This window comes from Cibotium barometz, chromosome 28 (assembly GCF_041138505.1).
Source record: "Cibotium barometz isolate CiBa-2024 chromosome 28, ASM4113850v1, whole genome shotgun sequence".
Lineage (NCBI taxonomy): Eukaryota > Viridiplantae > Streptophyta > Polypodiopsida > Cyatheales > Cibotiaceae > Cibotium > Cibotium barometz.
Genome location: NC_141073.1, coordinates 35,531,539 through 35,553,418, shown reverse-complemented (window position 1 = coordinate 35,553,418; position 21,880 = coordinate 35,531,539). Strand labels below are relative to the sequence as shown.

Genomic DNA, 21,880 nt, shown 5'->3' with positions numbered 1-21,880 from the left:
GAGGAGAGTCTGGAGGAGGGCATGGAGGTGGGCGGGGAGGAACACGAGGGAAAGTGATACGGAGGCGGTGCTCCTTCTCTCTCTCTCTCTTGCTCTCTCGATTGAGGGTTATAGGTTGTGGAGGAGGAGCAGGTGAGGAGAGTTTCGAGGAGGGCATGGAGGTGGGTGAGGAGGAACACGAGGGAGAGTCATACGGAGGTAGTGGTGCGGGGTGCTTGCCTGTATGGGTAGCTAAACGCGCAGGTGGAGAGAGACGCAATTGGTGTGGCATTGTATCTTTCACCTTAGGGCTAGCATTAATTAATGCTTGCAAGTAGCGGGCATTAATTAATGCTTGCTTGTGTGGGTAGCTAAACGCGCAGGTGGAGAGAGACGCAACTTCCGTGGCATTGTATCTTTCACCTTAGGGCAACACAAAAAAGTGAATATGTATGCAACACAAAAAAGTGAATATGTATGAATATTACATGGTACCATTATGCATGCCCCTATCATCGTGTTATTCATTTGATGAATCACCCAACTTGCACCTTGCATAATAGTGGATAATGTAGAATACCATAGGTTAACTTTTTTTTTTTTGGGGGGGCTTTTTTTTTGTCGTCAAATAAACACATGGTACCGTTCATAGAAGTTGCAGCCCAGCGATGGCTTTGTGGAAGAAGGCCCTCCTCTCTCACAAAGCAGCAACGTGAGTCCAAAGCGGGAAAGCTCAGTGATGGCAGAGACAGTTTCTTCCTCTCAGCAGACAACGGGTACCGTGCTCACACACACACACAGAGAGAGAGAGAGAGAGAGAGAGAGAGAGAGAGAGAGATTTACACACACACGCGCTCTTGCGTGAGTGCTTATTTAACAGTCTTTCTTACTTGCTCTATTTTCTCATCAGAATTAGGATGGTTTGTCGAATCTGCAGTCAACCCTGTGTTTAGTTTCTTAGACTGATTTTTGTGAGATAAATGCGCTCAACATTTAGAATCCTTAGTCTGATCTGTTTGCCTTCTTCTTCCATCGGATCTAGGATGTTCTATTAAATTCATCCATCCAAACAACTATTGCCGGAACTTTCTTTTTCAGACTTAGAACCTTGGATCTGTCCGGAATCGTACTCTATACACATTTATTACTATTGAGCTAGATGTGCCTTCTCATTTCCAGCTAGTTTCTCCTATCATGATAGGTGAACGATCTTGCTACCAGCATGAGGTGAGGTAGCCAGCCAGGCAGGCAGATTGGGTACCTGCTCCCTACAGGGTGGATAGGGCAACCCTTCATGTTTGGGCCCTCCTGGTAGAGGCTGGTCCAGTTGTAGCTCCCCAATTCACCAGTGGCCACCCAGGAAGCTGATCAATTTCACTAGGCCTAGACCGACATATCACCTAGAGGCCGACCAATGCCATTCGACTGCCTGGTTTGTGAAAGAAACAAGAACTTGCTCAATATCCATCAATGTCACAATCTTGCTTTGAATCTGGAGCAGTTGTGATCCATTTGAGATATGCAAGAGTTTTGATTGCTGAGCGGTAAATATGCTAAAGTGAAGTTGCTGGAGGTGTTCTTGAAGTCTTGGAAAGACTCGAATTAAGAATGCATTATTAGCTGGCTTTTAAGATAGACAGGAACTCTCAATTTTCTCATGTAAGGTGGAACCTCAAGAAGCTCACTCATGGTGTGGGCAGGGGCAATGTCTAATTTGGTCAAGCAAATCCAAGGAAAAGGCTTTGCCAATATGCATGAGAAACATCAGAGGGCAAACATTGGTGGATAATCACAAAGTGGTATGTGTTATCCAGGTGGTCTACGTTTTCCATGGGACCAGCCCAAGTCTACTGATTGAGGTCGAGGTCTCCAACAAGCCACTACTAGACTCAGCAGAGGCCAGTTACGATTCCTAAAGAACTCAAACATGTAATTGAGGAGTCTTTTATGCGAGGAAGAGGCCCATGAATGATAGATCTATTTGATAAGGTTTGTGAGCTGCCAATGATTGTATTAAGGAAGAGGAAGCCCTCAACCTCTTTAATGAGGCATTGACTCCCATTGAGGGAACTCTATTACGAGCCATGCTTCTCGGCCTGACTTTGTTATGTCCATATGTCACTGTTGTGAGTTGGCAGAGGAGATATCTGGCTGTAGACCTACACTGGTGTGTCACCATCATTATTGGTTTTTTGTGCTTGCTGATGTGTAAGATTCAACTCAAGTGGAACAAAAGATACAATCCTCAACCACAACAAGTTCCAAAGGTATAATCCTCAATCACCAATGAACTTTTTCATCGGTGGTTCTCAGATATGTGTCTATCAAGGTTATGGATGGCCTTTCTAGGATTAAAGCAAGGTTTACTCCTGGATTCAAATTCAATTGTGGTGTTCGGAGGAAAATCTTCGAGACAATCATGCAAACAATAGTCTCACAGAGGATTTAGGCAAAGTGGATATATTCTTATATCCTCTCGCTACTGATTCCTTCCACACATCCTCATCTTGTAAATACTAAACCACGGAGTTCCTCTACAGAAGTGTTACAAGACACATTTGGCATCACTAAATCAAAGAGTTTGCAACAAACTCATTTGGAGCTTGGACAACTGCAGTCTGTAAGAGGCTCTCAAGACCTCTCCAAGTCACGAGTTTTGGGTCCTTTTTAGAAGGTCAAGGTTTTTCGTTTGAGGAAACCTTCCACCTACTGGATCTTCCAAGTATCAAATGCAAAGTTTGTTGCCCCACCTGGTCAACCAAGAGTAAGCACACACTCTTAAGTGTTCTCCTTTAAATATCCCCAAACATATCAAGGATAAAAGGGAACTCCCAGTCCAAGGTCCTACTGCTGGGAATTCGAGATAGCGAACTCCACATGTTCAACTTGTTAACACAGGTGTTGCATCTCACTAGAAAGCTTGTCAAATGCAGTGATCATGGGGCGGTGGAAGGAGAGGGAGGAGCATAAGAGGGCAGGGCGGCAGCAGGTGAAGGCAGGGCGGAAGTGGGGCAGGTAATGGTGAGGAGATAGGCGCGTGAGGAAAAACAGAAAAAACAAAGAGGCGGCGGCGGCGGCGGGGGGAGGGGGGGTGGCTAAACCAGGCTGCGAAGTGGGGGAGGGTGCGAAGAGGGGGACAGGGGCACAGGGAACACAAGGGGGGCACGCACAGATGGAGCTCTCTCTCTCTTTTTCTCTCTCTCTCGCTTGCTATCGAGTCAGTTCAATGCTATCTTCTATAATTACCTTAACCTCTATGCTTTTTTCACAAAGCATGTCTCTCAAGAAATAAAGAAAAACACATAGAAGTTAGGGGTTACAAAAAACTGTTATATGCTTTTTTCACTCGAGTGCTATAAATAACGCTAAAAATTTGTCCCAAGCCATGTTTTTTCATAAATTCTTTTAAAAAGTTCTTATTTGAATTTATGTTTTTTTTTTCAGAAAAGAGCTCAAAACACTACTTTTACGCCTTTTTTTTCTAGTTGCTTAGTTTTAATAAACTGTTTTTTTAATGCTTTTCACATGCGCACGAGCCCATCTTTAGGGATCTGCATGCCTGTATGACCAGCAGGATCACGAGTTGCTGTACAGCAGCCTGCTGCGCACTCTGTACAGGCTGTATGGACAGCCACATGCACGCCTGTACAGCCTGCTGTGCTGTACGGCCAGCCCATACAGCCCCAGTACATGCAGCCACCGGCACCATTATGACAACTGTATAGCCTGCTGCCACTGCTGTTCCCTCTCTATACATCCCACAACCTCTAGACCAAGCACGCACATGCACACATCCATAGTAAAAGCATCTGCCTGGACTTCAAAAAAGCATGCAAACGCTAAATAGTACACAGCCTTGCATGGCTGTCCCCAATCCACAGGCATCGTCGTACACATCTTTTTCTTTTCCCGCAAGAAAGACCCTTCTATTAGTTAAAAGAAATCCGTCAAGAGGGGTGATACAACCCTGTCCATGACAGTAAGAAAGCTGAAAAAAGAAGGGGGCTCCCTCCATGGCTGGCTGCCCTTAGAGGGAGGCTACATCATAGGCGTGGGGTGGGGGGGGCGGGTGCAATGCTAGGTGACCATGCCCTCCTCTCTAGACTCCCCTCTCTAGATGTCACATGCACTCTGCACTCAGTGCATGGTGACAAGATGGCTCATCATTAGCAGTGCAACATTTGTACATTATTAGAACCCAGTAGAATGATAATTGTCGTACGCCGTGACCCCATTGTACATCCTCAGTCCAGGATAAGTCAGGCACGAGCTACGTAGGTCATTCCTCAGCCTTAGTAGGTTAGTCAGTCAGTCAAGTCCCTTAACCCCACTTGGAGAGAATCATTCATGCATGTAGAGTCAGTAGAAGCCTTAGGGTTTGCATTAGAAAGCACTCTGCATCCTGCATAATATGCATTCATATGCCTGTGCATCATTTAGAACATCCCAGAAACCTTAGGGAATTTACTAGGATTTATCTGGTATTTTTTCCATATTTTTTTGGCATTTATTTAGCATTTAATGTCATTTATAAATATAAAGTTTATTAAATTATGACCAGCCAACTTGACCAACCCCTATTTAGTATAAATAGGCTTGCATAGGGCTTAGTTTCTCATTCGGTCTTCAGTGTGCTAAGAGCTTTCCTCCTCAGCCCTAGGAGTACCCTTGCCTTCAGCACTAGACTAGTCTCATCCAACCCTTGGAGTACTTGAGCTTTGCTTCTCCAGCCCTCTGAGCATCTGCGTTTTTGCTTCAGTCATCCATAGTCTCAAGTGCAGCAGTTCAGCAGTTCCAACGCAGCAATCCAGCAGTCCTACCGCAGCAGTACAGTAGGACAGCATTCAGGCGCAGCCGTACAGTCCTCCACAGTCCCCAAATCAGCAAACAGACCTGCGTTTTCGTCCAGCATCAGCCATACAGCCTTGTGTTTCAGTCCAGCTGCCAGCATCAGTCTCACAACAGTAATCAGCCCTACAGCCTTGCGCTTGCAGATTCCCAGCAGTTTCAGCCTTGTTTCATTAGTCTACATCAGTATCCAGCATTCAGTGCATCATCCAGGCATACACCAGTTATCTGGTAAAGGTATTCTATCATTCATAAGCATTTACAGCATTCTAACATAGCTTAGAACAGTCCACCGCCTTCTTTTCTCAACCTCAGGTGTGCAGTCCTTCCTCATGCCCTTGGGAAGAGTGCATAGGCTCGAGATCAGTTCATCGAGGTGTTTCTACAACCGTGTACAGTTCAGTCAAGCTTCCAATTCTCCGAGATCTTGCGTTTGGCTTATCTACAGTCCACAGTCATTCTCTCTAAAGTAATAAAGCAAATACTATCTCGTTATCGGGATAGGGGCCCTTCAGTGGGTAATTCGGGACCCAATCTGGTGTACAGTTCTCATATATCTCTCTCTCATCTCTTTAAAGTTTGAAGTATTAAAGTGGATTGCTAAACTCACAAAACTCAGGATACAAAAGACAGTGTGAGCATTTGTGTGACAAGATCTTCCAATACAAAGACTTCCGTTGCATGGATGCCTTGCCCCAAAAACCATACTTAAGTTTAGATCCTCTTGATCTTTGGCATTATCTCAGCACTCTTAGCTTTCTTAATACCAAACTTAATGCACCAATGTTTCTAAAACTGCATTACTAAATGGCTGCAAATGATTGTGTTCTATGCTTGTTGGTATTCATAATTAAAAGTTCCACTTGCCTTTAACGTTGCCTTGGTTTACAAGCTGTGTTCACCTTCTTTAACGTCCACTTGTTGGAACCTGCAGGTTAGGGTTAGTAGCAGTAGCAAGACACTCACAGTAGAGCTCAAACTGAGTGAGTGTGAGAGGCACACAACTCGATGATGATTACCAAGTAGAGTCAGTGGTACAAGGTACAAAGGATAAGTACACCCCAAATGATAAGTGTTAGAGGGTGTTCACATGCACGGAGAAAGAACCCCTTGAAGAGGGAAAAAGTGTCCTGGCTAGTCCTAGAGTGTTCAGACACCATTTCTTGTCATCATTTGGCCACTCAATTGGTCCACTTGTGCTTTCTCATTATGTATGTACAGTGGATTGGCATCCATGGTAGTTGCATATACCGGGGATTGATGCCACTCATGTGATACTGTGGACTTGGCTTTCCACTGGGACTTGTGCTTGTGTGTACATTGTACATGTCCGGAAATGCCTGGAGGATCGGTGTTCCATTGGGTATGGGACCTTGTGTACTTGCTTGGAACACATCTATTTTGGTATTGTCTCATGAATGGGGATTGTCCATACCAATGCTACATTGCATAGTATCTTTATGTGCTTGCTTGCAATTGAAGTTGCGTACTGTTTCCATGCTTGCTTGACCAATGTGTAGTTTCGGGTAAGGGGACGCCCGCTCGTGAACCATGTGTGTGAAACTGTATGCTGACATGGTTATGTGGCATGTGATAGGTGGTAAGTATTGGTAAAAAAACCTAGCCTTAGGAATTAACATTAATAAATGAGTGAGTGTGTACATACTTCATTAAGTTTTGGGCGACCAAAACTCACTTATAAATTATGACTAGCCTTGTGTTCGCACACACTGATGTCATGAGGTGGACAAAACTCAATGCCTATTGCCTAGACCTTATCCCCTTTGTACAAAGGGAGCAACCAACCATGTGTCCATTCCATCTTGCACTACAAGTCACTTGTCCTCTCTACCTGACACCCAGGGTGGACATCTCATCATCTCTCTTCCCTCTTTCCCTAGAAGTCGGCACCCTCCTTCATGAGGCCTTTTGGCTGTATTTTTTGCACTTTCTCCTTCCCAGCTTCATATCTGAGCTTGCTAATGTGTTTTCCAGGCTTCCAAGAGTGTTTCCAGGTGTTCACTCTCCCACACACTCCCAATGACTGAAATTCAGCAAAACAGCTCTTATATTTGCTATAATTTCTGGTCTTTTTGTTGAAAACCGTAATTTCAGCCTTTCTTTCTCAAGTCGAATCATAGGGGAAGTTTTCCCAGGGTTTCCTTCATCTTCTTGAAGAATTTTGTCATGAAGGATTTTGCAGATTGAAGATTTTAACACTCCGAATGCGACTTTCACCGTCATCGACTCTACTTGCAATTGGTAAGCTTTGATGCTTAAATATGGAAGCAAGTAGCAGGAGGGAGGAGCAGGACTCCATGTTCACATATCCTGTGTAGTGTTCTCTTGTCCTACGTGCTCTCTTGTAGATTGTTGTTCCTGAGTGTGTTGTTGAACAATAGAGAGCAGATGGTAGGGAACATGGGCACTTAGGGTATAGTGTGAGTTGTAGATATGTACTGATAACCACATTGTTTGCAATATTGTATTCAGATACATTGGTATGGAAATCTGGTTAGAAATGCCCATGACATTATGCACTTGATTCTCCCAAGATCAATATACTTTATTTGAGGGAGGGACCCGGTGTTCCGGCTCATTGTGTGTCTCTTGTGTAACTATTTGGTCCTTCTAGCTCTTTTCACATGATGGAATCCGTGCCTGGATGCTAGACATGTAAATGAAAGCATGGGAACAAGGACCATGAAGTTGGCACAAGGAAAAGCACCGAAAAAGCAAAAAGTCAAGTTGGGTTGACTGCGAGTCAGGGGCACCATTGGCAAGAGGAAACTGAGCCGGAACAAAAAGCTAAAAGTTACTTTTCCAAAAAGCAGCTCTAGGGTCAAAAAGCAAGGCTCTAAAGCTAAAAAAGCAAAACACAAGAACTTTGATTAAAAATGAGTAATATTTTATCATGACTCTCTTCAGTGCAGAGAGCTTGTCATCTCGCTTATTCATCTCACCATTATTAGGCATGATCTTGCTTACAACGTTAGTGTCCTAAGTCAGTTCCTTTCAGTACCACATACTTCTCATTGGCAGGTTGCTGTTTGTGTCCTCAGATATATATAGGACACCTTGACACATGGGATTTCATATGGCTTTAGTCTTGATTTGGTTGGATATTCAGATTCTGACTAGGCAGGTGATCCAGATACTTGGAGGTCTAGTCTACTATGAACAATTGTTACTTGGTAATAGACTCATTTCTTGGCAAACGAAGAAGCAGCCTACAGTCGCTGGTTCTTCAACAGGAGCAGAGTATCGTACTTACTTTGAAACAATCAAAGAGCTTCTGTGGCTTCATCAGCTGCTTGACCATCTTCATGTCCCTCCTCCGTTGCCTATTGTTGTCTACTCCGACAGTCAGAATGCCATGGCTCTTGCTCGGAACCCGGTCTCCCATTCGAAGTTCAAGCACATAGCCGTTCAGTATTATATGGTTCGTGACTACTTGGCGCTCAATACCTTAGGTGATATATAAGCATGGGCTCTGCCCTCAGTTTTATTATCTCATTTTTTGCCTCGTGTTGCCCTCAGTCTGGGATCTTGGCTGCACCTACGATGTGCCTCGTGTTGCCTACTCGAGCTTTGTAACCACCTTTTGGTGAATATCATTTCCTTCAGTTCCTGTGCATCATGTATTTGTGAACTTCAATTTTCTTCACTGTTTGGCACTTTGTCAGATAGAAGAGACAAGAGAAGGTTTTGGTATGATCTCATAAACGTTTACAAGCTCCTCTTGAAGGTCTTTCACCTTCGTTAGGTACCCATCCATAGAATCATTCTCATTCATACTTAACATGTCCAACTACATCTTCAAGTAGGCAACACGTGTCTGGTTACGCACCTCATAAAGTGTTGCAAGGGCATCCCACACTAACTTAGGAGTGACACATGAGCGGATATGAGGAATGATGCTCCTCTTCATTGAGAGGGCAATGAGTGCATGGGCATGTGCATCCTTGGTACCCCATCATCGCTGATCCATAAGTGTGGGTGTCTGAACCACAGATGATCTGGAAGTATCTGGGCACTCATTGCCCTCTTCATTGAGAGGGCAATGAGTGCATGGGCATGTGCATCCTTGGTACCCCATCATCGCTGATCCATAAGTGTGGGTGTCTGAACCACAGATGATCTGGAAGTATCTGGGCTACCTATAGTAGTAGGAGCAGCTAGTTGTTTCCCAACTAGCGAGAGAGGACGATGTTAGAATACGTAGCGGAGACAATAACCAAATCTGAGACCACAAGAGCAAGTAGAGTGCAGAAAATAGACAGCACAAGAGGACAGAGATAGGCGTGTAACTGTGCTCTATATACACAAGATCCCGGAATGATACAAATGATATGACAAGGGAGCAATGGGGCCATTTTATATGGCCTCCATACTAGAGTCGGCCTGCATTAGAAGCAGCCGACAAGCCCTAAACCTCCACGACTTGCTGAAGGCACCCAATCGGCCAGCTACAATGAGTTGGCCAGCTCAGGTGTGAAGTCGTGGACCTGATGCAGCAGTCGGCCAGAATCTGTGAGCTCCAGCCACCACAGGGCAGCCACCCAAGCCATAGAAAAATGGAAAAAAATACGGGGAGTGAGGAAAAATGAGAAAAACACCTACGAGGGCGAGCACACCTCCACAACAGAGGCCCTAGTGTCTCAATAAAGATAGGAGATGACTTCTAACACCCCCTCTCAGCTCTTGGCTGTGAAACCAACCCTAGGGAGTTGGAGTGCTGCCTGAACATAGCCTGAGGTAGAGACTTCGTGAAGAGGTCCGCCGCACTGTCCTCCGTCGAACAATAAAGTAGCAAGATGTCACCAGCCAAGATCTTCTCACGTACAAAGTGATACTGTATCTCTATGTGCTTGGTCCGGGCATGGAAGACCGAGTTCCGAGCAATAGCTATACAACTCTGGTTATCACACTCGATGATTGTGGGCTCCTTTTGTGGAAACCCAATCTCGCCTAGCAGCCTCCGCACCCACACAACCTCGCAAGGAGCACCACAAGCAGCCTGGTACTTTGCCTCTGTCGAAGATAAGGCAATAGTTGGTTGCCTCTTACTGATCCAAGAAACTGCTCCTGAGCCGAGGGTAAAACTGTAACCTGAAGTAGATCTCCTCCCCAATCTGAGTCACTCCAACCCTTGGAGTCTGACTCCATCCCTTCCTATGTAGAAGAGTCCTAGATCCTTCGTACTCTGAAGATCTGCAATCCTGCGTCCCAATGAGACTTCAATGGTGTTTGCATAAAAGAGCTCAACAGCCCCACAGAGAAGCTCAAGTCCAATGTGGTGTTCAGCAACTAGATCAATGAACCAACCAACTTCCGATATGGCGAGGCATCAACTGGCTCACAAGGATCATTAACAGTTAACTTTGTATTCGGGTCCATCGGCGAAGTAATAGGCTTGCAGTTCTCCATCCCAAAGGCCTCAAGCAACTCATGAACATATCGTTGTTGAGAGACGAAAAAACCCCGCTGGGTTTGCCAGATCTCCAATCCCAAAAAGAAGTGGAGTAAGCCTAGATCGGTCATCTCAAACTCCTTTGACAAGGCAGCCTTTGTCATGCCAATGTGCTCCACATGACCGCCGGTGAAAATGAGATCATCCACATAAAGGATGATAATCGTAACCATGCCGTGTTCTTGAAAGCAATACAGGTTGGGATCTGCAACAACTGATCTCTAAAAACTAGTCCGAACAAAGAAGGAATCAATCTTTTGATTCCAAGCCCTGGGAGCCTATTTAAGACCATACAAGGCCTTACGTAACCTGTAAACTATCCCTTCTGATCTTGGAACAACAAAGCTTGGAGGCTGCTCAACATACACCTTCTCCTGCAGGTCACCATTAAGGAATGCAGATTTTACATCCATTTGATACACAGGCCACCTTGAGAAGAAGCAAGGGCAAGAACGGTCCGAATCGTGGTCATCCTTGCTGTCGGTGCAAAGGTATCCTCGTAGTCGATGCCTGGTCGCTGAGCATAACCTGTAGCCATGAGTGTGGCTTTGTGTTTGTCCACCGACCCATCTGACACATATTTAGTCTTAAAGACCCATTTGACACCAATGACTGACCGTTTCGACGGCCTCGGTACCAACTCCCATGTGTTGTTCTTCTCGATGGCATCAAGTTCCACTTGCATGGCTTTCCTCCAAGTATCCTGTGAAAGGGCTTCCTTAACGGAAGTGGGTTCCTTGTCCTGCATGATATGAGACATCAAAGCATAGTTTACCTGAAGAAGCTCTGCTGAATGGCTTTTGTCACAGACTCTGTGCGATCTTCAAGGGCCGTCCTCTGTGGTCCACTCGGAGGGAAGCTCCGTGACACCCGACTCCCAAAGCGTGTCTATCAACCACCTGGGTACTCGAGTAGATCGCGGAGCCTCCTGCTGTTGTGGGGACTCTACTCTAGCTGCGGGCTCAACCTCCTGTACTAACTCAACCACTGGAACAATGGACTGGGAATCATCATCAGACTCCTCTGGATCTCCAAGAAGTGGCGACTCCTCGACAGTGGATACTAGAACATGCTCATCAAAGATCACATCCCGACTGACAACAATCTCATTCCTCTCTGGATCATACAGTCTGTATCCCTTGGAAAGAGAATTATACCCCACAAATATAAGCTTACGGGGTTTGGAGTTAGGCTTCCCCTTTGCATCTTTGGAATATGTACATACGCATCGCTCCCAGTTTCCTGCCAAAGTATGCCTCAAACGGAGTCATATTAGGTATTGAAGTCGTTGGAGACCGGTTGGGGGTATGGACAGCTGTCGCCACAGCCTCTCCCCAAAGTGGACGAGGAAGATCACGATGCTCCAGCATGGTTCTCGCCATTTCCACCACAGCCCTGTTTTTGCGTTCTACAACTTCATTCTCTGAAGGCGATCCTGTATTGGCTAGTTTTCTCTTGATGCCATGATTTGCACAAAATCTGACGAAAGCATTCGAAGAGAATTCACCTCCTTTGTCAGCCCTGAGAGTCTTTACCTGCAATCCAAACTCTTTCTCCGCCATCACGTGCCAATCCTTGAACCGTGCAAAAGTTTGGTCCTTCTGTGAAAGAAAGTAGACCCACGTGAATCTGGTACAGTCATCAACAAGCAGCATGAAATATAGAGAACCTCCCAATGATGGTGTCTGCTGAGGTCCACACAAGTCAGTGTGAATCAACTCCAATGGTTTTGAACCCCACCTGGAAGCCTGCTTCGGAAAGGATTCCCTATGCTGCTTACCACATATGCAAGAACTGCAATGTCCTTGCCTGCTGCCAACATCTGGCAAGCCAACCACCATCTGGTCCCGGAAAGCTCGCGAAAAGCTCGCCGTAGTGCATCCACATTTAAGTGGCCAAACCGAAAGTGCCACAGATTTCCGACCTAAGAACCTGTCAACGAGGAGAGTGCGGAGAGCTTTTAGATACCATTCTCCACACCGCCTTCCCAAACAACCTAGCCAGTCTCACGGTCCCGTAGAGCAACTAAATGCTCCTCAAATGCCACTCGAAAGCCAGTCTTGCATACTTCATGCACTGACAAAAGATGAAAACCAAGAGCAGGGACGTAAAGAACATGGGAGGAATGCTTACCCCCCCTTGCCGTCGGGAATAATCTCCATCTGGCCCTCACTGTGTATCGGAATGGTGGAGTTGTTGCCAATGAAGATGTGACTTGACTACCGTTATAAATCCAAAAAGAAGTCTCGAGAAGGAGTCGTGTGCCTGGAAGCACCACTGTCAAGAATCCACTCCCGGGTATCTTTTGCGGTGAAGGCAACTGCCTCCTCGCTCGAAGACGATGAAGCATCTGAGTCCATCATCTCTAAGTGCACAAATGCTGGAGTCTTTGCAGTTGAGGCTGAAGAATCAACACTGTTCCCAGTCCACTTAGGACACTCCTCCAATAGTGGCCTTTCTTACCACAATCATTGCAGGACCTCTGTTCCTTCAGTTTCTCTCGATCCGTATCAGGCTTCTTCTCAGAAGACTTCTCCGGTGAAGCCTTCCGTTTGCCCTTGTTGTTATTCCGGCCTTTTGACCTGTTGGCTAGTTAAGGCCTCCGAACCTCTGCTATGAGGAGGGTTCGTGAATCGTTCCTCCTGGTCCAAGACCATGGGCACAAGCTTCTCCCATGTAATGGTGTTGAGCTTGCCACTAGTAATCAAAGAAGAGTAGAAAGGGGAATACTGAGAAGGCAAGTGGGATAGCAAAGTGATGGCCGTATCTTCTGATGATATCTCCTTCCCAGTCTGAAGGACTTCTTGCTGAAGGGCCTGCAGCTTGTTAATATGCTCCCGCATCGTCGACGACTTTGCAGGGTTCATAACCCGCATCTGTACTTCCAAGGAAATCCTCTTCATGGGCGATACCCTATTATAAAGAGAAGCCAAGTAGAGAAGCCAAGTGCTGCCATATGCCTCTGGCCAGCGTCATATGCTTTACATGATTGATTACTTGCGGTGTGCAATTGAGGAAGATAAATGAACAGACCCTAGCGTTGACACGATCCCACAATTGTGCCTGTGCCCCGCGGTCCTTTCTGGTTGACTGTAACTCCCCTTCCTCTGCTTCCGGCCGTGGAACCCCGACAACGATGAAATCAACAAGGTCATATGACTCCAGCACAGATTCCATCATAACCTTCCATATGCCGTAATTGTTTCCGTCCAAATGACGGTCCACCGGGAACGTGGGAAGTGTTGGGATCTTCACATGCTTCTCAGCCATCTCTAACAAATCTGCCATTGCGGGGATGTAACTGAAAAGGGTGGGTGGGTGGGAAAAAAGACTTACACCTGCAAGTGGCTGTCTAGCAAATCAGCCCGCCGTCCTCTTGCTTCTTCTCTTCCCGAACAGTCCTGAACAATCCACCAATCAGCAACGCAACAGTCCCCCTCTTGCTCACACAACTCCCAAGATTTATCAAGAGCCTAGGGCTCTGATACCATGTTAGAATACGCAGCGGAGATGATAACCAAATCTGAGACCGCAAGAGCAAGTAGAGTGCAGAAAATAGACAGCACAAGAGAAGGAGAGAGATAGGCGTGTAACTCTGCTCTATATACACAAGATCCCGGAACGATACAAGATGATATGACAAGGGAGCAATGGGGCCATGCTATATGGCCCCCATACTACAGTCGGCCTGCATCAGAAGCAGCCGGCAGCCCTAAACCTCCATGACTTGCTGAAGGCACCCAGTCGGCCAGCTCATAGGTGAAGTCATGGACCTGATGCAGTAGTCGGCCAGAATCTATGAGCTCCAGCCACCAGAGGGCACCCAAGCCATAGAAAAATGGGAAAAATGGGGAAAAATACGGGGAGTGAGGAAAAATGAGAAAAACACCTACGAGGGCGGGCACACCCATAACAGAGGCCCTGGTGTCTCAATAAAGACAGGAGATGACTTCTAACAGACGAGCCTCTTCACCAAAAATCATGACCCATAGGCCTTTGGCAACCAGCAGAAGGTGCCTCATCATGTATTCCCACAATGGGTAATTTGTCCCATCCAACTTGTCCTCAGCAGCCAACATTGCAAATACATCATTGCCTGCCATAATAACCTGCAAAAAATGATGTGTCCCACACATTGCAAAGCCAATGCCCACTGAGTGCAACCTTGATGGTTGCTAGGTGGCTCAACGATGGTTGAAACTTGCAAAATGTAATAAAAATGCAAGTGTCAAACCCCTAAATCTGTGTGTGCACAGTAGCTTTAATTGTTCAAAAATCGAAAAAGCCCCAATCTGTGTTGAAACCCTAATGTGTGTGCTACATAAATGGTTCAGCAAGTACAAGCGGGTATTGCAAGTACACACGTGTATTAGGCTTAACTAAACTGCACTTAATAACACTTAAGAGATAGACAATGGTGTCAATGCAATGCAATATAATTGTAAGTACAAATAGTATGAATGACAAGTACAACGATTGTAAGGACGTCGTATGGAGATACACGGGCATGTGCAGACGCCACACGTGTACAAACATGTATGGGTGTCGTGCATTTATGAACTGCATGACAGCGGAGAATGTAAGGATGTGGAAAACATTCAGGGCAGAATCAACCTAGAGATCTGATACGGAACGTTGGAACTTGTAGGTTAGGGTTAGTAGCAGCAAGACACTCACAATAGAGCTCAAACAGAGTGAGAGTGAGGCACACAACTCAATGATGATTACCAAGTAGAATGAGTGATACAAGGTACAAAAGATATGTACATGTCACCAGCCTAGACATTTTCCAGTATGAAATGGGTCTGGTGGACTCCAAGACGTCCAAATATTTGGAAAGAACAAGCTTTGGGAATGGGGATTATCTTGGAATACAAAGGATCACACTCCTAAAATTTAGGAGAGTTGCTATTTTTGGCCCGACTCCGATAGAAATTCTGTTCACGTCATTACGTTTGGAATTGAGCGCCAAAGTACCTATGACAAATGGGCTACCAGTTGAGATATTTTTAGAGATAAAGATTATGGGAGAACCTATCTCTTAGATTGGGACATGTATTAGACAAGTGGCCTCATTGTAGACCCTAATCGTACTGTGTACTAGGTGAAAGAAAAGGTTACAATGAATGTGCTTACGTACATAATATTACTCAAAATGAATTTCCTTGATCTCAACCTAACAATGTTGTGAAATCAGCGTAATGTTGACATGCTGTGCGTTTTCTGATGGAGAGATCCTGAATGCATGGACATCTGACAATAATTTGACAATAAACTTAACAACCCTATTTATAGGGGGCTGGGGGGCTGGTCAATCTCCTTCCGCTACCTGGAAAATCCCCTTTATTTCCTTAGTTGTGTTCGTCTATGGCTGCCCAGAACGGCCCACACTTGGGCGCCCAAACTCTGCTGTCCAGGCCGCCCAAACACCTGTTAAACAGGTGGAGCAGTAGGGTAGAGGCAGGTGTATGAGAGAGAGAGAGAGAGAGAGAGATTGATGGGAGTTTGTTGTGCAGGATCGAATCCGAAAAGGCCCCTGCCTCTATTTGAGGTTTTACACAATTGGGATAGCCAATACTCTCTCTGGATCCACACGGTGGGGTCGAAAATTCCCCGTACCTTCTTGCAGGCACTTGAATACTCTGGTGATGGCCTTTTTTGGATCCCTGCAACAGCAGCTATGTGTTGGGCACCAGCTTTTACAGCTCAACCCTTCTTCAAGAGTCTGTTTGTAGGATTTATATTTGACTTGTTTTTCATTGGCACTATCAAGGCTTTGATCCGCAGGCCTCGTCCGGTTTACAACAGAGGGATGTATTTAGTAGTGTCAGTTGATCATTACTCCTTTCCTAGTGGTCACTCATCCCGAGCCTTTCTCATCCTCATTTTTGTATTGGAATATGCTTCTCTTTGGAAAGACACCATCTTTCTAAATTTAAGGCCTTATGTCGAAGCCAAAGTGGGTAATGTGTCGGGGCATTTTGAGATGTTGGGTTACTCATTTATTGCCTTCATGGTTGTTCTTTGGGCAATAGCAACAGCAAGCTCTCGGATCCCTCTTGGAAGGCACTATTTGCTTGATGTTGTGGTAGGATCCTTTCTAGGTATCTTGGAGGGTTTGTTTGTCATTAGAGTCATCCTAGAGCTTCAATTTCTCACAGAAAATCATCAACATTGGCTACTTGAATGCGGGCACAACCTCAAAGAAGCCATTTTGAACCTTCTTTGATTGATTCTATTTTGTATTTGTATGTATGGACATGATTTTTCCAACAACAAAGTCCCAACTGTGGTAAAAGGATGCTCTGCTCTTCAGTCAGCTTTTATTTTTGTATCCTGAAGGTTATTAAATAGGTGAAAGGAAATGTTTGGCCTTGGACGTAGCCTTTTTGTGTGGTGGGTGACCTTAAGTTGAATATACTAGCTGTAGACAATGAAAGTATCTGGTATTGTTGAGAATATGCTGGTTGTGTATGACATCGCAGATGGCTAGCACTGTAAGGCCATAGCCAACGGAAATCGGATATCTCAAAGGATGTTTTCCTGTATGCGCTGGACCTTCAATTAAGGGTGGGTTAACTTTTGTTTAAGAGTGGATGCTTCCTATATTGATGTTGGAAGTCTCGGCATGAACAAATCAACAGGTAATGTATTTTATTGTATCAGCTAGTGTTTCCAATGCTATAGCAGTGTGGAAAGGTGCAGTATAGAGTGTTTTACATCTTGAGAGCGAGGATGTGGCATGTCGTAGTTCGTTGTGCAGTGTACTCTGGGTATCCATCCGGGGTTAAACTGTCCCTTTTGGGAAGCATGGTTTAATAGCCTCTCAGGCAAGGCCCACATTGTATTGTTAGACATGCTTTCCAGCATCTTTGCATGGTGCCACCTCCTTAATTGCAAAGATCTATATTTAACAAATGCCTACCATCCCTTGAAAAACGTTCCCTCTAAATTTAGAATGTGTCCCAACAAGGTCTCTTCAGCCTAAACACCACCTTATTGAATCTTTGCTTAAACTTTCTTAAATAATTGTAACATGACGTCAAAACTTTCATGTCAATGATTTACCATACAAATGATGAAGGGAACCAATGTTATGAAGCCTTTTGCAAGAGCATGATGAACTGTTGCATTGGGAGTTGGTCTAGTCTATGTGCAGGTGGGTTGAACACATAAATACCTCCGTATATACATACATACATGCACGCACACGATATACATGTGTCTTCATGCATGTTCATACTTACATACATATGCTTGCGTATATGTATGTACGTATGTATGTGTATGGAAACACGTGTCTTCATGCTTGCACACACATACATATGTATGTAAGTGTATGTAGACGTATGTAGGTAAGCATATAGATGCTTCTATGTAATTCATAACAAGTTAAAGTAAATTTATTATTATGTGCTATTGTGAAAATACAATCCATAATAAGGATAGATAACTAGATAGGAGAGCTTTTAATTAACAATAGAAGGATTTCTCTACAAGTGTCTACAGGTGTTTGAGACCATGATAATACAATCAAAGTATAGTTACAATACACAAGGTCAAGCTCAAAGATGTCACATACCCTAACAAGCAATGGAAAGGTAGAATCATAGAGTTCAGGAGACGCACAAATGGTATGAGTACAATAATAAAAGCTTTCATTCAACATGTTTATATACACAAAGAGATTTGAGTGCATCATGATAATTTCAGTGAAAGACATAAGCCTAACAATAAGTTTATATCTTTGCGCTTTGTGTTCTTGTGCTTTGAGTCCATTCACTCTGCATGTTATAATACAAGCATGTTTGTTGCTTACAGCTTTATATCCATCCACTCTGTATGAATGATAGAATGTAGAATGTTTTAGTGGAAAGCTAAATGTTTAACATGCAAAGTTAGGTGCCTTGATCTATAACAACAAAAGTGTAAGCGAATTGGCATCTCATAATGTTTACTTTTATGATTCAGTGTATGATATGGAGAGACATAGTTTGGAGTATATTCCACTACCACCGTTGTCTAGCTAAGAATGGTATAATCCTAGCTTAGACATGTCAGAAGCATGTACGGCAAAGATAAAAACTGATGTTCATGCTACCATGAAACCATCCACAGGCTCTAGAGATGTGCATCTAAGTTAGTTTGTACCATTTGGTTTGTTTGCACATTTGTTTGGATTTTGTGAAGTAGTTAAGAAAACTAAGGTTACTTATCAATGCAAGTGCCCATCTGAGGATTGGATGACTCAATTACTCGGTGAGTCATAACATCTCAAGAGAACTCACCACGATGATATCATTGAGTGTAGAATTACTGTGTCAGATATTACCTTTAGGTAAGATTGCTGGCTACCCTGATTGATGCGCCTTGCTCTTGATTTGTGGGATAAGGGGGGTCTCATGGGTACTAAATCCGCTCTTCTCTAATGCCAAACTTTAAAAAAAAAAAGATTGCAGAATTACTGTGTCTGTTTATTGTTGATGGTTTTTATTCATAAGTACTTCATTGTAAGATACTGATTTTGTTGATTGTTGATTTGTTGATTTTATGTTTTTATGTTGGTTGTTTGTTTTTCTTGACAGGTACTTCATTGCAAGACAAACTTTGTGCATTCGCTTCAAGTATAGGAGGTAGCGACTTCTACAAGGAGAGTGGCTCAGCTTGGATCAAGACATGTGAGATGACACACATTCAGCACTCATTGATGTGAATATTCTTTGGGAGGGTCATGACCCTTTTAGCGTTAATGTAGAAAGTCATTGGTCCCTTAGTTTTCTGAGGCTAGAAATTCAACTCATGTCCAATGACCCCCCTTGTAATTTTTATTTTAAGTTGGATGGTAGGAAGGTTGGGAGTCGAAGTGAACATTACAAAACATGCAAATAGTGTGTTGCTTCACACATCCTTGAAATTGTAGAGTCCATGTAATTCTTATTCTTTCAAGTGAATACTAAAAACTATTTCTCTAAAAGTGTTGTAAATTTAATTTTGTTTCATTTTCATAAATTATAGTGGTTTTTTAAAGTCTTCTATGTTTCGAACCCATTAATCTGTAAGAAAATAAAGATAAGTATAAGTAAGTACAATTGTAAATATAAGTATAAATATGTATTTAAGTGTAAACAATAATATAATTAATTATTCTAAAAATATAAATATGGTTTATGATTTCTTATGTTTTAATGAAGTGTCCTTAATTTTAAGTCTATGGATATAAGTATAAAAATAAATATAACTTTAAGTATATATTTAAGTGTAAATAATAATATAAGTAAATTTATAAATAATAAAATATAATAATAATATGTAAAAAGAAATAGAAGTATGATTTATTATTTATTATATTTTATTAAAGTGTCCTTTATTTATAAGTATAAGTAGGGCTTATTTTCATTCACTTCTATTGCATTCTCTATCTCACTTTCTATTCACCTTGCTTGTTGCTCTCTTTACGCCTTCATCATGGCTTCTCATCATGATGCGTTCGCACAGTGGATGAGTGATTACGGTCAGATGTGGGATCATATTTATCTTAGGTTTTGTCAGAGTGTTGAGCTAGAGAATATATTTAGGACTCTAGAGACTCTCTTGGCATGGATAGCTACGGACACTGTGTCACCATATATGTCCACCAAAAAAGCTTCAGCAGCCTCTTGAAGAGCTTCCAAAGCTACTGTTGTCCACATCGTGTGGGAGCGTCACTATTGTCGACCCGACGATGCCATTGAGATAGCCAACTCGTGTTCAAATCATCCATAATCTCCCTAACGAGGCGATGAAGAGGCCTCCTTGGGATCAGAAGGTGTATCGTCTTTTGATACTTTCTGATTTCCCAAAGAGCGATGGTACCGGGTCTCCACAGACATTTGCAATGTGTGGGCGGTGGTGGGGGCCTGACCTTCACGGGATCAACCCCTCTTGGCAGTCTGCTTCGTGCAATGTTCTTGTTGAAGAAGATAAAACAAGAATAGAATGAAAACGAAATACTCTCAACTTGAAAATATAACTTATAAAATATAACTTATAAAATATAACTTATATTTATATTTTTATAGAATAAAAATAAATAACTCTTAAAAGTTACTAAATCTAGATAGTTGAGAGAAACAGTTGATAAGCTAGATGAATATGAAGAAGAGATCTAAAATTTGAAAGCAAATCATGAAGAATATACTCATTTAATGGAAAGCAAAGCTAAAAACTCGCGTAAAAAGATGAGGTTCAGTTATTTGACTATATGGTCAGAGTAATAATCTGGATATAGCAAGATGTAGATTGAAGAAAATCTGAAATCCAACAATCCAAAAAATAAAAAAACTCTAGTTATTTATCTTCTTTAATAGATTTGTATAGGCAAATTCATCCTTTTGCTATTATAGATATTGATTTTTGACAACCATTACATTGATCCATATTAAAATACCATTAGTATGTATATACTTAAAAAATTATAGAATCAAGATTTATTATTACTTATTCAAATAATCCTCATCATCAAGTGGGCTCAACATTTGTCTACGAGGGGCGGACTACCCACCGAGTGTGCCAGGTGTAGCTTAGGAAATAACCCACCTTCGTTTTATTGTTACTTTTACGTTAGCTTAGGGGTAGCTTAGTCTCAACAAGCATGTTAGATCGGAGATAACACTTTGTTTCTCGATCTAGATAATTATTTATATGCTAAAAGCAACATTGATGTATAAATATATGGAGAGATATGTAGAAGAAGAAATATATAGAGTCAATTATGAATCTTTGTTTGTCTTGCAATTCTATGTTCTATAATTTGTGTGATAATCATATGAATGTTCATTAATGTCACAATTCTATTTAATGTTACACTGTGTTGGTTTATTTGCTAACACACATGCTTATAAAGATCCTTTGTCATGTCATTGACAAAGACCTTTCCCCCGATGCCTCACCTAGTTGTCTTGTGATGCCTTGTTCCATTGACACTCCTAAGTCCCAACCCAAACATGAGCCATCCTAGACTCCATATGTTCCTTCCCCAAGGCATGTAGCAGAGGAACCTTCAACCAGCCACTTGCTATTTTAGCCCTAGCCCAATCACACGAGATCAGCCACCTATTACCAGTTCCATTTTCCCAAGTCCACCAAAGAAGAAGAAGCTCCACTTGGATATGCTAGAAATATGATTAAGCCTCATGACTTCTTCACCCCTAACCCACATCTAGGGAGGTATGTGGAGACCAAGTTGTCATGCCCATTAAGAGAGTCACCCCATGACCCACGAGAGTGCTCCCATAACCCTCCCTAAATATGTCACACATTCCCACTTCATTCCAACCTCCACCACATATGCTTTGATTGGCCTTCCAATTGTGGGAAGCATCCCATACCCAAATCTGTGACACCCTCAAGGATGCTATTGATTGGTCTCTCATAGACCATCTCTTTTCCCTGGAACTGACCCAGGATTTTGTAGCTCCCGCAATACTTTTAATGTTGACACCCATCGGTGGGTCGATCTTATTGGCTATGTTATCAAAACCTCTAAGTGTCCTATACTCTGGTAATAATAAGATCTCAAGAGTAGGATGCATACATATAGGA

The 21,880-nt window shown here is 43.2% G+C and overlaps 1 protein-coding gene across 5 annotated transcripts; it reads left to right on the top strand.

Moving 5' to 3' along the window:
• The first annotated feature begins 568 nt into the window (after positions 1-568).
• On the top strand, positions 569-19,221 carry LPPBETA (Phosphatidic acid phosphatase (PAP2) family protein). 5 transcript variants are annotated; one of them, XR_015269517.1, is made up of 3 exons: positions 572-755; positions 5,762-5,868; positions 18,886-19,221. XR_015269517.1 is itself a non-coding variant. In XM_086822401.1 (2 exons), the coding sequence occupies exons 1-2, from the start codon at positions 616-618 to the stop codon at positions 18,935-18,937; spliced, it is 192 nt and encodes a 63-aa protein (XP_086678527.1). In that variant the 5' UTR covers positions 569-615; the 3' UTR covers positions 18,938-19,221. The 5 variants fall into 5 exon arrangements, 2 of the variants coding, with proteins under 2 accessions (XP_086678527.1, XP_086678526.1); XR_015269515.1 differs by lacking the exon at positions 18,886-19,221 and adding an exon at positions 15,817-15,954 and having other exon boundaries at positions 573-755; XR_015269516.1 differs by lacking the exon at positions 18,886-19,221 and adding an exon at positions 7,031-8,826 and having other exon boundaries at positions 573-755.
• Positions 19,222-21,880: the final 2,659 nt, after the last annotated feature.

Bases quoted from the DNA above. Each gene is read 5' to 3' on its own strand.
- LPPBETA (XM_086822400.1), top strand. From the start codon at position 719: ATGGCAGAGACAGTTTCTTCCTCTCAGCAGACAACGG. The intron at 756-15,816 runs GTACCGTGCTCA...TTTGTTGTGCAG, and splicing joins TTCCTCTCAGCAGACAACGG to GATCGAATCCGAAAAGGCCC.